The sequence below is a fragment of the Phaethon aethereus genome, assembly GCF_964289735.1.
Source record: "Phaethon aethereus genome assembly, chromosome: 1".
Classification (NCBI taxonomy): Eukaryota; Metazoa; Chordata; class Aves; order Phaethontiformes; family Phaethontidae; genus Phaethon; species Phaethon aethereus.
The window spans coordinates 189,423,833-189,440,603 of NC_138575.1; the positions used below are offsets into that span (position 1 = coordinate 189,423,833).

At 46.8% G+C, this 16,771-nt stretch overlaps 1 protein-coding gene across 1 annotated transcript; it reads right to left on the minus strand.

The window, feature by feature from the left end:
* Positions 1–1,797: 1,797 nt before the first annotated feature.
* Positions 1,798–7,050, minus strand: TPT1 (tumor protein, translationally-controlled 1). Its single transcript, XM_082010341.1, has 6 exons — positions 6,233–7,050; positions 5,814–5,887; positions 5,163–5,353; positions 4,335–4,440; positions 3,747–3,863; positions 1,798–2,328 (listed from the first exon to the last, which is right to left on the minus strand). The coding sequence occupies exons 1-6, from the start codon at positions 6,258–6,260 to the stop codon at positions 2,326–2,328; spliced, it is 519 nt and encodes a 172-aa protein (XP_081866467.1). The 5' UTR covers positions 6,261–7,050; the 3' UTR covers positions 1,798–2,325.
* Between the last annotated feature and the right edge of the window lie 9,721 nt (positions 7,051–16,771).

The window sequence follows — 16,771 nt, forward strand, 5'->3', positions numbered from 1 at the left end:
AGACAAACAGAACAAAATCCTGCATCTCAAGAACCTCTGAACAGACACGCTTCCTTCCTAGGCTGAAGGGAGACTTCCCATCAGCAGCTCTGCCATGCAGAAAAGCATAAGAGATTGATAGGAGCATGTAACCACTGGTTAGGCATATTTGCACACATCAGTTAAATACCCTAGTCAGCCCGGAGTACAGACAGGATGGCACACAATTTGCGATAAGCCATTCAACCCAACAGAAAGGCTGTGCTCACCATGCTTTTGAATGCCTGCTTTTCCATGCAGCACCTCATCATTTGTAGGCAGCTGCTCCAGGCTTGTGCCCAGGGCAACTAGCCAAGCAGCCAGGCAGGGGGAAGAGCCGTTTTCACTCCCACACACCAGTTCTGCTCAGTTTTAAACACTTGGACTCACTGGCAGCGGGAGCCAGAGGTATCAGGGGCTGCATGCCCATACAAGCACTGCACTGCCTATGCTAACCTTACTCCACTGAGAAGCCAAAGCCTCAAACTAAGCAAGTGCTTACTCTCCCCTTCCTTTAAGGCTCCCAGCTTTTAACAAAGATGCAACAGGAAGGGTAACATCACATCCTCTGCAAGGAAAGCAAGAGTTGGCTCAGTGATTTTATTTAGGCTTTGAACCTGCCTCCCTGCCTTCAGCCCTGTTGGGTGAAGGCACAGGAGCATTAATTTGCATTGCTCAGATTACACCAAAACTGCACCTAAGCCAGAAGCACAGCTGGCCCAAGACCCTTTCTTGGGAAAGCTAAAAAAATGAGATCTGTAAATTAAGTTCCCACAGAACTAAAACAGAGTGTGTTTAAGCCAGACAGGAACCTCAGCGATAACTAGGGCACGCTCCACTCCCACCTCCACAGACAGTAATTTCACTCCTCCCAGCTTGCTGCCTCATCTATCACAGCCCTGCAGAAACCTACCTCCACCTCAGCCCTCTGGCACCAGGGGCCAAAAAACTGCCACGAGACAGCAAAGATGCCAAAACTCTGAAGTAGGTGGCCTGACGCCTCACAGATCAACAGCTGAGGGGTCAGTCATGCCCTCCCCTTTCAGGCACCTTAACCTCTACCTCAGCCATCACCAGAGCAGGAAGTAATAGTTAATGACTTGCAGTCCAAGGCAACCTCCCCAGGCAGGCACACACAGTGGTCTTGTCAGCAGCAAGATCAAGCCCCTTGCCTCAGCAGAGGCTCTGAAGGCATTTGTGTTCCTTTATTCAATCCAGACTGCCACAAGGTCAGACAGGTAGAAAGCGCAAGGAACTGCTACTGTTGCATCTCAGCAAGAACCAGAGAAGCAATGGTGGTTTGCTCCAGGTCTGTCAAACAGATGCATTTCTTAAGGAGGAACACAGCAGGAACAGCAAGTTATAAATACTCAGGCATGTCTTGAGAGCCCAGACACACACCTGCTTTCTAATAAACCTAGGACAGGGCTAGGCCATTCCAGCATTCCTCTCCAAGAAGAGAAGTACAGAAAAACCCAAACTCCTGCAACTGGAACACATTCTAGTTCATCTGCTCTTGAATAGCTGTCAAATACAGAGGAGCTAGTACCACAGTCAGGCTGTGCTGGAAAGCCTGGTAACTTCACCCTCTCCCTACAGTGTTTCCAGTACCTGGGCTCAGCACAAGTGCTGGTGTCAGACTCCTGCTCCATCCATCCTCCTACCTTGATCTTGAAGTCATACTACAACCGAGGACAGACTCGGGTATCCTTGTCTGACAAAGCTCAGTCAGCGCTCAGCTTGAGTAACACGTATTCCATTCTGGGGTTGTGGGTTTTTTTAATTATTAATTTTGGTATCTCTTCCAGAGATAAGTCTCCATGCAATCATGAAAGATGAAGGTGGTCCACTCCATTATGATGACATTTCTTGGGCTTTGCCTTATTGACCTCAGCCTGCTCTTGCACTCCAACGCCACAGGTAGAAACTGCATGAAGTGTGTCTGGAGACAGTCAAGTTGTAGCGCACTAGGACCAGGCCTTGCTACTGACAGTACCAAATCCTTGGACAAATGCTTTGCTGCAACCTCTCCTGAAAGTCACCCTAAGGAAACACACTAGACCAAGAGGCATCACCTAGAATGGGTTTAAATGAGTTTTATTTTAGACAACCTACATGACAGATGGTTTTTTTTTCTTTTTTTAAAACAATGCCTCCACTCCAAATCAGGGTCAAAATAAGTGAATAAAGCTCAAGATGACATCAGTCCAGTTGTTAGACATTGCCGATTCCTGGTGTTGTGCTGATGAAGAAGAAACAGCAGCCAGCTATGAAGACAGGTGATCCAAAACCATACTGTTTGATTTGTTACTGAAACAAGAGTAGCAAGCATTAGTTCAAGGTCATGACAGTCAAGGCAAGTTTCTGTAACTAATTTATGTATTCCCTAATTCAATCTGAGCTGCCACAGTCAGGCAGGCAGAAAGCGCAAGGAAGTTATTTTTGCATCTTAATGCAAACCAGAGAGCAACAGGACAAATGCTCATGGTCTATCAGAGGATGCTGAGCATTTCTGTGATCATACAGAGCAACTGGCATCAGCTGCTGAGCAAGCCAGACAGAATGCTCGTTGCTTGACACGCCAAGTTTCAGATTTCCTCTCAAATGAGAGCATGTACTAAACAAGTACTAAAGCTCACGATGCATGTGCCGTCTCTTACAAGAGGTGTACCAAGAAAAGCTAGAACAGTTTTTTGCTCACTGCAACACTTTGCTAGTATTCTTTGACCTCATCTTGAGGTAGATGGGGTTATCCAAAAGGTCTGCCCAAGTAGGAGATTCACACAAGCTTCTGCTCTGAGGTGGTACCTTCCTGGTGACCGCCTATTCCAGGGCCCAGGACAGACATCACCCTTCAGTCAAGCTGCAGAGGTGGTGTGTCCATTTCAGCCAGTAAAAGTGTTCCCTTAGTTGTCCTACTGCTCCACAATAGAATTTGTTTCATCTTGACATGACTTGCATACTAGAAAGCACATAAGAGGCTTTACAGATAAATTTAGCTGTCTATAAACAGGCTTCCAGTCCACAATGACTGGGCAAAGCAATTGATGAGCCCACACTGATAGTCTGCAGTGAATTCCACAGCACTTAGAATAAGCCAAAAAAATTCAAGTGTTGGGATCCAAATACTGTTTCATTGCAACCACATTCCAACACAGAGCAGTTAAAGAGAAAGGAGACCACAGGAGCTGTCTGAGCTCCGGCAGTTGGAGATTCCAGATAGAATAAGGTTAAGTACTCAGTCAAATATTATTGTGTTCCCAAATTTAGGGCAATATTCAAACAGACAGTTCTTGCATAACAAAATAAGGGCAGATTAAGTGAAAGATGGAACGTGATCAAGTAAAGTACTCCTGAATTAACCCCCACAAGAGGGATCCAAAGTAGAAATGCTCCATTTTAAACTATTAAAGACAATGTCCTCTAAAACCATTACCAATTACACATCTCACCAATGCAATTCTTTCTGCATTTCTTAGCCATTAAGTCACAATGATTCACTGCAGTGAAACTACATCCCCTTTGAGTATGATTCAATAGTATACAAGGGAAGTTTCAGCCACTTTGTGTAATACAGAGCAGCACTTAGGCTGTACTTACATGAACTTCATGTTTTTAAACTGGTAGCTACTGTTCAACTTTAAACAGGGATACAACAGAACAAGTGATGCACTGAAAAAGCTAATCATGTAGTTAGGCACATTCATCCAATTCAGGTCAGTACTTACACATTTCTCGATTTCTAAGCCGTCCTTAAAGAAAATCATATATGGGGTCACACCATCTTCACGGAAATCCAGGAGAGCCACCATACCATCTGGATTCATGTTCTCTCCTACAAAGAACTTCAGAGATATGTGTTACTGAGACATTTAATGGGCTACTACCAGAAGAAAGTCCCCTTCCACACAAGAAAGCTGTAACATCTCCCAGTTCGGTTTAAAGGTCTCCCTGACCAGCTGCAGGGATTTTGCTCTCCGCAGCTTGTCAATTTTAGTACCACATAACTTTACCACACTGCTATGAACAGCAGACTTAGTCACAGGAGGGGCCAAAGTGATTCACCTTTCAAGTCTAACTCCACAGTTTCTAAATGTGGTTAACTATACTTGTAGCTATCACCAAATGTTTCAAGCTGAAATGAGATCCCCAAACACCTAAGAGTCTTCCATTATTTTCTCCTCCTTGATTCTCAGAGCCCCTACTACTCTCAGAGAAGGGCAATTTAGGTGTTCTCACAACAGGAGCCCTCAAAACTCTCAAACTAGTTCAGCAGATGAACCAGTTGCAGCTTGTATCACGTTAAGTTTCATTACCTGGTAGTTTTTGAAGTTAGCAAGGATGTGTTTGATTTGTTCTGCAGCCCCTGTCATGAAAGGCTTTACTCTCTCTGGCTTGTGTTCCTCAAGTCTGGCTTTGATTCTAGAAGGAAAAAAACACTTCTGAAAACATGTTCTAGACTAATAACTCCACTGTGCATCACCACATTACAGCAGAATAGGTTACTGGCAGTCAAACCGCTTTTCTTCCTCTCCCTCTCAAAGCCCTCAAGTTTTAACTTAATTTTGTTAATTATTAGCAGAACAGTGCCTGCCACTCATCTCAAGCTCATTTTACTTCTAGGCTAGCGGCAGACAAAAATTAGCAAGTCATTTCCACAGCATCAAGAGTACTACTCACCAGTATCACTAAGAAAATGTTTTCACCTTGAACGCTAACCCACTAAACACAGAGCAATAAATATTGTACCTTGAATTAGTTAAGAAGGTCCATTCACACACACTGGACATTTAAACTGTCAAGTTAGGAGAGGTTCAGGAAGCTTTTCTTCACCACAGCCCACCCCCTTCCCACATGAACATTTGGCATAGAGGGATTCAAGAAAAAACAATAAAGTTACAAATAATATCCAAAGCACATGATCAGGTCCTCTACCTCAGCCAAGATAAACTTAGATATCCCAGTATCAATTCTTTAGAGCTCCAGTTTTGCCAAGTATTAAGACACTATTGAAGTTCACAGCCAGTTTGGCACCTGTATCAGGACTAACACCTACTAGGAATAAAGTTCAATACAGTTTTTAAAATCTCAGAGACCTAACAGCTTCACCATCCCATTTAAAGGAAAAGCCAACCAACACTTACGCTTTCATGTAGTCCTTGATGTACTTCTTGTAGGATTCTTTTGTAAAGCTGGTTTCCTGAAGGTGGTGGTTTATTACTATATCAACACCAGTTATGACCGTGGCTTCTGTTCCATCTCCCTCAGGACCTTCAGCAGAGGCATTGCCACCAATTAGAGAGTCATCAATTTGACCCTCTGTCCTGGTGACCATCTAGATTTAGAGACATCGAGAAACTTAACGGCTCTGCAAAAATCTTTATACTACCGCTCTTACACATCTATGACCTGACAGCAGGGCATGATTTCAGAGCCACAGTTAAGCGCAAGGAACCTGACTGCAGCCCGAGCACGGATTTCTTAAGCCCGGCTCCTTTCCGGGTGCCTGACCAAAGCTTCCTTACACCGCCAACACCGCACTCCAGCCTGGCTGCCCCAGGCCCTCTCACGCACCACTTGCCGCAGCAGCCAGCCCTGCCCCGGCCACAGGCACCAGGTCGCAGTGGGCCTCCCCCTCTCGGGCCCCTCGCAGGGAAGCCAGCCCCCTCTCCCCAAACCCTGCCTCCGCCACCGGCCCGGCAGGACGTGCTCCAGGCAGCGACCAGGCCCTGAGTCACAGCGGCGAGGCCTGCCTCCCCCCCGCCCTCCTTCCCTCGGGCGGGCCGGCCACTCACCTTCCCCTCCACTTCCAGGCACAGGCCGTTCGCCACCTCCCGGATCTTGTAGATGTCCGAGAACATCTCGTCCTCTGCGGGGGGGACACACACAGACACACAGGCGGGCGCCGCCGCGTCAGCCTCCGCCTCCCCGCGGCCGCCTTCCCCTCACCGCCCTCCCGGACCACGCTCCTCTCCGGCTTCCCGCCGCCCCCACCCCCAAGCCCGGCGCTCCGCCAGCCCGGGCCCCGCGGCCTCGGCCCGGGCGCTCCGCGGCGTCCCCGTGTGCCCCCCCCGTCCCGCACTGCACATGCGCGGTGCCGCCGGGCCCGGCGCCCGGGCCCAGGCCGCGGCCAGCCGCTTCCCCGAGCAAGCGAGCGAGCGCCCGGCCCGCCCGCTCATCCTCCCTCACTGCCGGCCCCCTCCCCCGCCCTTACGGCTGATGCAGTCCCGGTAGATGATCATGGCGGCGGCGAGGGGCGGCGGCGCGGGTTTCTGCGCAGCGACCCGAGAGCGGGCGGGAGCGAGGCGGAAAGGGCCGAGTCAGCGCCTGCCGGAGCTCATATAGCGGGCACGTCCCGGCGCGTCATCGCGCACGCGCGCCCTCCTCCCCCCGCCCCCGCTCCGCGCGGCGCCCCCGCGCGGCCGCTGGGCGGGAGGCGGTTGGTCTCGGGGGCGGAGGGGCGGGGGGGGCGGCGTCCGTTACGAGGCGGTTAGAGCGGCCTTTGGCGGCACAGGCGACAGAGCCGTGTTGGCGGGAGCGCGGCTGTGTGCCTGTGCCGACGGGGCAGGGTAGGCTGCGGCCGGGGGCCAGCCCTCTCTGCCCGCAGCCGTCGCTGCGGGGGCTTCGCTGTGCTTTGACTGGCAGATTTGCCCAGCGGCTGTCGCCTTCTTCCCCTCCTTGATTTTTTTTTTTTTCTCCACTGACCTGGGCATGAATCTTACTCTTCAGCTCTGGCACAAATTCAGTTTTCCAGGAGAAAAGCGCCGAGCCTTGCCCAGGCATCTCGAAGTAGCGCTGCTGCCGTGTCTTCTACCGCGGCGGGGGTGCCGCTGTGGCGTTTGGCTGGGCTCGCGCCATTAACAGCATGATAACGCGTGCGTGTATCGGCTGTCCTGTCAGCCTCCAGCTGCCGGTGCCTCGCCATCATCTCCGTCATCTGTCACGACTACTGCAATGTGGGCTGCGCTCTCTCGCTCCTGATAACCTTGTACGGGCTGTGACGTTGTTACTCACTGTACTGAGTGCTGCGCCTTCGCCAAATCAATGATATATTTTTAATGGGCAAATGATTAAGAAGCTGTTAGACTCTTCCTGTTACTGCTCCCTGAGGTGAATGGAGTTGGGTATGTTCAGAGGCAGCAGTTCTGCCCTTCTGAAAGAACCGGTTGGGGCAGGTGTGTTTTTCTTATTTTTCCACAGGTAAGTGAGATTAAGCCGAGGAGTCAGGGTCAAAATGAAAGGCAGAAGGGCAGTAATACCTAGGCCTCTTTCTTTCCCCCTTGCACATACGCTTCTGCAGCAGCCTGTCACAGCTGAAATAAACGTAGACCTCCCTTGAACCCTGATTCACAGGGGACATTGACAAAATACGTTCAAAAGACATCATGGGACCTAAAATGCTTAATGCTGCCGATGATCCCAGACTTGACAGAGACACCAGGGCACAGGACAAAATTCCCTGTCCCTCACCCTCAGGCAATAAATTACTCATTGCTTTTCCTCATTGCTGTGCACCAGAGGAGCTCCCATTTTATCTCCTCCTCCGCTGCTATCCCTTCCTTTGCTCCAGATAACTGTGCCTTTTTTTTTCAGATGGTCTAGCTGCTTATGTAATCTAATTAAATTTATAAGTCATTCTCTGCTGCTTTTCACCTTCTAGACTATTGCTGCTATTTCAAACCTGAAGAAGGGGTTTCTGCCCAAAAGCTTACCTGCTTTTTCTCAGTGGGAGCTGGCCTGATAAGAAGAAAACCCCTCTTTTTACAAACCACAGTAGAAAAAGAGCAACTTACATCTTTAGCAGTGGGTTGAATGACAGGGGAACATTTGGCTCCTTCTCCATAGTGTAATACGCAGCTAAAAACATCCAGTTAGTAGGTGTGCTTCAATTTTATTTTAAAGAGATTGTTCTAGAAAAAATGATTTTTTCTGTAGTAGTATTGAAACCTCTTACAAATTCAGTGGTTGCCTCAGTTTACTGGAGTTAGAGTAGAAACCTTTTGGCACAACTGCTAAGGTAGATAGGCCTTCAGGTTGCTTTGCCTGTAGGGCTATATTCAGAGTTGCAGCTGTGAAAGGGGAGATATTATTTAAAAATGCATCGGTTAAATAGGTCAAGGCTCCTGTGTGAATACCAATTTGATGTGGAGTTAAGCTAAATCAGTATCAAGTTGAAAAAAGCTTTAAATGAGACTAGGAGTGTTGACATGACAAGGTTTTGCATCCTTTCAACTTGAGTTGCTTTTAAGACTGATTTAAATTCAGACAACTCTGAATAAATCCCAGGGCTAAGTTAGTGATATTTTAATTAGTGTAGGCTTTGCAAACAAGCACTTCACCAAGGTTCCAGTGCTGAAAATTTCCTGTGATGCCATAGAAGCGGGTAATTATGTCATGTGCTGATACTTTGTGATGAACTAGATTAGAAAATGCCTTTTTTTTTTTTTTTCCTAGAAACAAGCATCATTTGGAGAAAATCTTAGTGTTCCTCACCTGCTTTCTGTGCAGGCAGCCGCTTCAAGCACCTCTCGCATCCAGCCAGGGTTAATACATTCTGGAGTAGTAGGTTAAAAAGGTGGTCCTTTTGGAGCAGGGTCTTCTTAGGTGCTGACTGACATCTAAAGTGATGTGACAGGTTTTCATGACAGTACACTTTATCTTTGGGGATGTGTAAATCCCCAAGGACTGATGGAATTCCTGTTCCTAGATGAGGCTTTTAATATCATTTGAGGAGGATTTTCTAGGCAGGTGTCTGCAGAGCTTCACAAGAAGCCTTTCTCATGGAAGACACATCTCAGCTAGTTGTGAATTGTTGCAGTGTTACTCACTTCCATCAGGTATTAGCATCTGGATATGACTGTGCTCAACTAATTGTTTGTGTCTTGGATTAAAATGGCAGATGACAGCTGATACTTCGCCGTTCTTTCCCTAAGTAAACACTATGTTTTCAGCCCATCATGGCAGCTCCCATTGAGCTGTGTGAAAAGGGTGGAGATCATGCCTGCAGCTAAGTCTCCTGCCAGGTGCAGAAATAAATGAGAGGTGAGGCTGGAGGAAGAGAAGTGGGGTTGGACTATGATGCAAGGGACAGCACAGATGCGTTCTTCTAACCTTTTTCAAAAGGCTGTGAAAGTCAGATAGTAGTGGTGATATTTTACGTCATTTGTTGGATGTGGGGGAGAGAGTCCTAAAATACATGTATATACCCTGGTAGAGAGAAACTGGAAAATTGAAGACTAAGCGACTGAGTGAGCCCTGGCACTGCAGAGAGGGCTGGCAAGGCAGTCTGTGCCCAGTGCCCCCTTCCACAGCGCATCTCCTGGCACGAAGGCTCTTGTGTTGGGAGGGAGGATGCATGACAAGCCCATGAGCAGCTTGTGTCTTCACAAATCTGGCTGGACTTTAGGACTGAAACAGGAGCTGTGACTTTGTAGCCCCTCATTCCACCCACCCAGATGGAAACTGTAGCTCTAACCGCTTGCGTTCAAGTTCTTTCCTCAGGGAGTTTCAGGGCAATAAAGATTTGATCTCTAGGTTCTAAACCTTCTTATTAATTGGGAATTGACCTCAGAAAACCAGGCCATCTGTTTGACTCTGCAGGTGGGTTTAGGTTACGCAACATAGCCAGCCTTTCAGGCCCTGGCAATCATTGGAGCCTTTTGGATCTCAAGCCAAAATTGGTAATTTAGATCTAAGTTGGCAGTGTACTAAGACAGAATCCCAGATTCTAAGACTGGTACTTGAAAGAGTTGAGCTTTGATCATCAGTGTAGCTTATTGGGTCAGATCTATTCACAAATAATAGAATACATTGGACTGGATTAGATAGATATCCCAGACAAAGGCATCACTTTCTAGAATGCAAGAAAGGTCTTCAGTTCAGCAACAAACCCTCCTGCACTCAGAAGAAATATACGTGTTGTCACCCTGATGTTTACAGTATTTACAATTCTTCCTGTTGCAGCTGGGTCTCTGAAAATCCTCTGCGTCTTCCTTGGCTGTACACCCACAGCTCTGTTTTGCTTGATGGCTGCCTGCACTTCTTCAAACAGACAGAGAGGTCACTGCGCAGCAACAAAATAGCCTTTTTATCTGTGACATTATGTGCCCCAGCTCAGTTTACCTAAAACCCTGCCAGTGGGGATGTGTGAGGGTGTCAGGCTGCACTGCAACTGGTCAAGCGTTGGAAGAGGCTGCCCAGGGAAGTGATGGAGTCACCATCAATGGAGGTTTTAAAAAAATGTGTAGACGTGGCACTTCGGGACGTGGTTTAGTGGGCATGGTGGTGTTGGGTTGATGGTTGGACATGATGATCTTAAGGGTCTTTTCTAACCTTAATGATTCTATGATTCTATGACTCTATGATGATTCTAGTGCATTTGCAGGAACAATAGGACTGGAATTGCCAAGATAAGAACTTTGAAATAAGGTGTTGCCCAAAGCTGTGGACACATTTTGGACTTAGTAACCTTATAAATACCCATGTGACTAAAACAACTGAGGCAGAAAGGCCTGCTCCTGTCTTGGGTCTGCTGCCTGTCGGTGTTTCACTGATGTGCTGAATGCTGGGATAGAGGGCACATTCATTAGAGTTGCAGACAACATTAGGTTGAGAAGGACCACAAGTGTATTGGAGACTGAGATTAGAATTAAAAAATTCTCTTGACACACTGGACAAATGGCCTGAATCTTTAGAAGGCACTTGGATAAGATCAGTAGATCAATGATCAGTCAAACAAATTTACTAAAGGTAAAACACAAAGGTGCAATATGAGTGTCCTGCTTTTGGTTGGGACAGAGTTAATTTTCTTCCTAGTAGCTGATATAGTACTATGTTTTGGATTTGGGATGAAAATAATGTTGATAACAGACTGATGTTTTTAGTTGTTGCTACCGTGTCAAGGACTGTCCAGCTTCACATGCTCTGGCCAGCCAGCGAGCAGGCGGGGGGTGCTCGGGGAGCTGGGAGGGGGCACAGCCAGCACAGCTGACGCAGGCTGGGCAAAGGGATATTCCATACCATACCATATGGCATCATGCCCAGTATATAAATGGGGGGAATTGGCCAGGGAGACACCACAGCTCAGGAACTAACTGGGCATTGGTCAGCGGGTGGTGAGCAGTTGCATTGTGCATCACTCACTTTTTCTATCTTTTTATCATTATTTCTTTTTTCCTTCCTTTTCTGTCATATTAAACTGTCTTTATCTCAACGCACAAATTTTACTTTTTTTTATCCCAATTCTATCCCCCATCCCCGCAGGGCAGGGGGAGTGAGCCAATGGTTGTGTAGTGGTTTAGCTGCCTGACAGGTTAAACCACAACAATTAGGTTCAGGCAGACTCTGAGCCACACACTGCTAGAAGCTGAGAGAGTATATGGGGCAAATGCTGCCTTATGCTGGCCCCAGTCCTCTGCTCTTCCCTGGGCTTCTGCTGCTGGCAAATGCCAGGGGGTGCTGAGCTGATGCCATGCTCTTGAGTGCAGAGCAGAAATGATCAGCTACAGACACAGGACAGAGAACTGGGTGCACTTCTGCAGAAAAGATCTGGGGAACTTGTGGATCCAAAGCTGAACCAGAATCATACAATCATAGAATCATTTAGGTTGGAAAAGACCTTTAAGATCATCAAGTCCAACTGCAAACCTAACACTGCCAAGTCCACCAATAAACCATGTCCCTAAGCACCACATCTACATGTCTTCTAAATACCTCCAGGAATGGTAACTCCACCACTTCCCTGGGTAGCCTGTTCCAATGCTGACAACCCTTTTGGTGAAGAATTTTTTCCTAATATCATCCATCTTACTCATTTTAAGAAAACCATATTGGACTACATAAGTGGTGATGTTATGTGTATGAAACCTGGAAGATGTGAGGGGCTGAGCTCTGTTCAGTGTCACTAATACCTCCTGGAGCACTGTCTCCAGCGTTAGCAACACACCTTGAAAAAGGTATGGACTAATCAGCAAGAGTTCAGAAGAGGAGCGGGAATGAGTAGAAGGAATATGAGTTGGTTTATTTTGCTGCAAGGCAGTTTTAGATTCAGTATTGGAAATGCTTTCCAGTCCTGTCAATAGAGAAGCAAGGAATAGGCTGTCTACCTAGTTCTCTGTCCCTGCATGTTTTTGAGAATAGGCTAGAAACCTGCTCAGGTGAGGCCAGAAAGCATGTTAGATCCACCATGAATGACACAGCTAATAGCTGATCCTGCCCGATAACAGAGGGACAGACTGCCTCTAGGTCCTTTCTAGCCCTATTCTGTGTCACCCAGTGATTCTTAGTTGAGCTATGTGCTGTCATTTACACCTGTTTAGACTGGTCACACAAATGGGATAAAAATAATATCCTCGTATCCCTATTCAGAACAGACAAGACGGTTTGGAAAAGGGATGTTGTCAGAGAAGAATGTGTTTGTTGTCCTGTATGGCAAGATGGGTCTGCATGGAAATCACATGTGCGCAAAAAGAGAAGCATTCAGGTTCTGCAGTGCCCAGAGCTTTAATCCTGGTACGAGTCCCTACTGTAGTCCTATTTAAATCCAGTGTGGTACAGTCCTTTGACTCAGGTTAGAGATATGCTGCAGAAAGGGCTTCTTCCATGCCAAACCTGAGGGAAAGGTGAGCAGGGATTTAACTACTTGTTCTTGCCAGGACTCTGCTTAATCTGCAGGCAGTAAGCCTGGATCTCTCTGCAGAGAGATCTGCTCTTACAGCAGAGTGGAAGATTTATAAATTCATCCACCAAAAAAAAAAAAAAAAAATCAGTGCACGCCTGGCTGGTTCAACTGCTTTGCAAAGAATGAGGGTGGAATTCATCCTGCTTAACCTCCACAGCAGAGACGGCTCACCACTAGATCCCTTTGTCAAGTGAGCTGAATCTGACTTCTGATGGAGCAGCAGGGCCTGCTACGTAAGGGAAGGGGAACCGGGAGTGCGGGTGGTGGTGAGGCAGGCAGGGGCAGTGTCCTCCCCAGCCAGGGCTCAGTCCCACAGTGCCCAGCGAGGCCAGCGGCATGGGACCGAGGTCTGAAGTCAAACCAGGGCTGGGGTGAGCAAGATCCAGGTCCAGGCACAGGATGGCTGCAGTATGTAACGCAGGCAGGGAGCGAGGGAAGGGCCTGAGCGCAAACGCTGAGCCATGGGGAGGAGAGGGTCCCAGCGAGGCTGCTCATGGCTCCGTTTCACACTGCAGCTGGTTTTACTGCAACTTGAGCCAAGGTTATAACTTCTATTTACAGACACCCCTCTAAAGTTCTGCAGCTTTTTTCTAAGGCCAGCTAACCTCTCTGCCTAATTTTTCACCCTGAAGACATTGAGCTGAACTATATCCTCAGGTAACTTAGCAATCCCCACAGAGAAGACTCAAAGAAGACTTTCCACCCGCTTGATCTCTTGTGTTTGCCCTCCAGACATAAGACTTTCTATTTGCTTGGGGTTCTGTGACATACGGAGACACCCCACTAGGTGGCGGGACAGAAGCCAGTGATGGCAAGCAGGGCTCTACTCACCTTGGTAGGAGGCCAGAGCTTTTTCCACTGGTGTTGGTGTCACTCCCATGCCGCCTGGAATGCCCCAGGACCAACGCAAGAAAAATTTGATCTTGGGCCTGTAACTGATGCAACCTCTCTGGGCTCCTGGCCAGTGGGATGCTGTACACAAATACCCTTCTCTCCAGATAATTAGCATCCCCATGGGATTGGGTCTATTGATTTTTTAACCATTAGAGGGGCTAATCATGCAGTGCTAAACTCACTAAGCTTCACGAATGTTTTGAAGCCTGAAATTGAGCTCTGACATTTTAATCCATTGCTGCATGCTTTTTAGCTCATTCTTATGCAGTGTGAGCTCTCGGTCTTGTCAATAGAGAAAAAATAATCAGAGCACGTGGCATGTTAATGGTGTTATTCCTAAAATTCTGGCACTGGATTTGCCAGCAGGTAATAAATAAGCGACACATTTTGTTCCATTTATAAAGCAAACCTTGCTGCAGATGCTCCAGCAGAATGGCAGGAACAAAGGTGGAATTATAAGGAAATTGAGAGATCAACCTTTTGGTCTCCTAGTTGTGCAACACATCACTTTAAAATACTGTAGGGGAAAGCAGGCAACAGGACTAAAAGACTGCATTTTGGCAAACAGCTTCCTAAATGGCAATCCATTCCTTCAGTTCGTAACACTTGTCAGCTGCAAATATAAACCTGCTATTATTTCCAAAAATCCCAAGACAGATTTGTTATTTATTATTTTCTGGTGAGGATTTGGTATCTACTGTATTCCCCACTTCTGTGAAAATCTAAAAGGGACCTGAGCAACAAAGAGTACGTTGGAGGGTTAGGAGGTATCACCTAGCTACTGAGTTATTTTGAATTGGTCTGATTTATATTGTTTTGGAAAGGTATGTCAGAACTGTAGAAGCCGTTGTGAAATGGGGAGTGTTAATAGGAGGATGGTAGAAGAAGCTCTTTGCAAATTGTCCCCCACAAGTGTGCTCTGAGAAAATAAGGGCTGATATGTTTACCTATCTGTGAGGTGGCTGATAATCTTAGGCACTTTAAGATTAGAGTAGGAAAGGACCTTGAGAGGTCAATCAGCCAGGCTTCTTGCATCAGGGGGATTAGTTAGACATGCACCACTCTGGGGAGATGTTTGTTTTTCAGATCTCCTGATGATCTCCTCCATAGAACAAACACAGAAAAAGGGTGCTAGAAAAAGGGGCTGGGGGCTGGGTCCTATGTGGTAAATATAAGATGGATCATAACCTGTATTAAAGTGGATTTAGGGGTCTGTCTGATGCTCAGATCCTTATGGAGCTCAGCCTTATTCTGCATGGACACTTGGCTGCGGAGTTTCCATATTTATCAAAAAAAAAGTCTGTATTATTTGCCAGTACTTTCACCCAGAATGAACCAGGGTGTTCCTCACTGCTTGGTTCCTTCACTGGGCCAGTGGGCACACGGAAGTCTATTTGCAGGGCCGTGATACTGTAGGTAGAGAGGAGAAATGGAGGAACCAGCCCATCTCATGTATTTCTACCAAGAAGTTTTACATATAAAGAGCAGTTTAGCTAATTAATAACAATTCAGGGCAGAGTTGCCTGAAGTGATGATAGATACTCCTGTGAAATATAAGCACAGTTCTCAGTGCTGATCAGAAGACTGTGCAGTTAATGAAATTTTTTAGAATTCTATTTCTTTCTTCTAGAAAGAAATATTTCTTCTAGAAAAAAATAGAGAATAAAACCAGAAGCATCCCTGCCATATATGTCTGTATACACACACACTCACAGAGGAAATCTAAATATATATACATACACATTTTGTATATAATTGTTCTATGCCCAAATGTCAAATGCCACATGCAGTTCTGGCCTCCCAGTGTCAAAAGGGTGTAATAAAAGTAGTAACAGTACCAAGAAGAGAGCCAAGGAGCAAAAATAAACTGGAATAGGACACACAAGCTTTAAAAAGAGATACCTGAGGTGGTGGGTGCAATGGAGGTCTTTGAAATTAACAGCAGCATTGAGAAAGTTAAAAAAGGTCAGTTATTCACTGCCTCTCAGCATACAGGAACTATGGGAACATCAAGAAAACTATGAGGTGACGGGTTCAGAAGACGCAAGAGAAAGCTCCTTTTAACACTCCGTGTATTGTGGAACTTACTGCTCGAGGATGCTGTGGATGCCCAAAGTTTAGATTATTGCAAAAGCAATTAGAAAGAGTCATGGGAAAAATGCAGAAAGGGCTATTAAGCACTTCTGGCTCAGGAAGAAGCCCTTCAGCCAAGGACTGCTGCACTGAAATGTTACCTTCGTCTGCATAGATTTATAGGTTTTCCAGGATAAAAAGTTTGGAAGATATCTCCTGTATCCTTGAATCCCCTTTATTAACTTATCAATCATGTGCAGCCTCAGGGAGGGTCTAGGAAGTAGGAGGGAGCAGGAAGGTTGTGAGGAGGGTAGGGAATCATCTCTGGCTGTGTCGCTGGCCTGTGATAACCCTTGGTGAGCTGTTGGGCCATGCTGAGGTGAGGGAGGACCTCTGCCTGCCTGCCTCACAGGCTCCCAGCTATGCTAATTGCATTAGCTACCGCCCTGAGGATTTCTCCTAGTCTAATTTTGCTGTCTCATAGTTCTGACCTGGTTTTGACATTTGAAAGAGCAAGTAAAAGCCTCACATGTATCAGGTGGCTTAGCTGCCGTCAGCTTCCTTACTGTTTAATGACCATGCCCAAATGCCCAGCCAAGGCAGTGTTGGATATCCTTGGGTAAGCGAAGGATTACGGAGGTGCTGCGAGGTCAGGCTGCTTTGTTTCAGCCATACCAAGAAATCACGTCCACTGTCCGCAGTCTTTTGGGCAGCCACAGGTCCCCTCCATCTGGCTTATTTTTGAGTTTTTCTGCAATATGGTCTAGTCCTGTGTTTCTCTACCTGTGGCTCACTGGGCATTAAATGACAGCAAATTTCCCATCTGGGACATCCTGACATATGTGCACACCTCAATCCACAAGCATTTACATGTGTGCATGCAAGCAAAGTGCGTCAGGAGATACAAGAGGCATGTATGCACATCCAAAATCAGGCATACGTATTTTTCTGTTGTAAATGAAAACCACTGTGGCCACGATGCGCACAGTGCCTGTTAGGTTTGGTTTTGTTATTTTTTTCCTAGAAGGTTATGCCGTCCTTCAATTTTGAAAAGCTCAACAGTGTGGGTGAGTGCGCAGTACACACCTGGGAGGTAACAAAGAAATT

Bases quoted from the DNA above. Each gene is read 5' to 3' on its own strand.
- TPT1 (XM_082010341.1), bottom strand. From the start codon at position 6,260: ATGATCATCTACCGGGACTGCATCAGCC. The intron at 5,354-5,813 runs GTGAGTGGCCGG...CTCTAAATCTAG, and splicing joins GCCTGGAAGTGGAGGGGAAG to ATGGTCACCAGGACAGAGGG. The intron at 3,864-4,334 runs GTAATGAAACTT...ATATCTCTGAAG, and splicing joins CTAACTTCAAAAACTACCAG to TTCTTTGTAGGAGAGAACAT.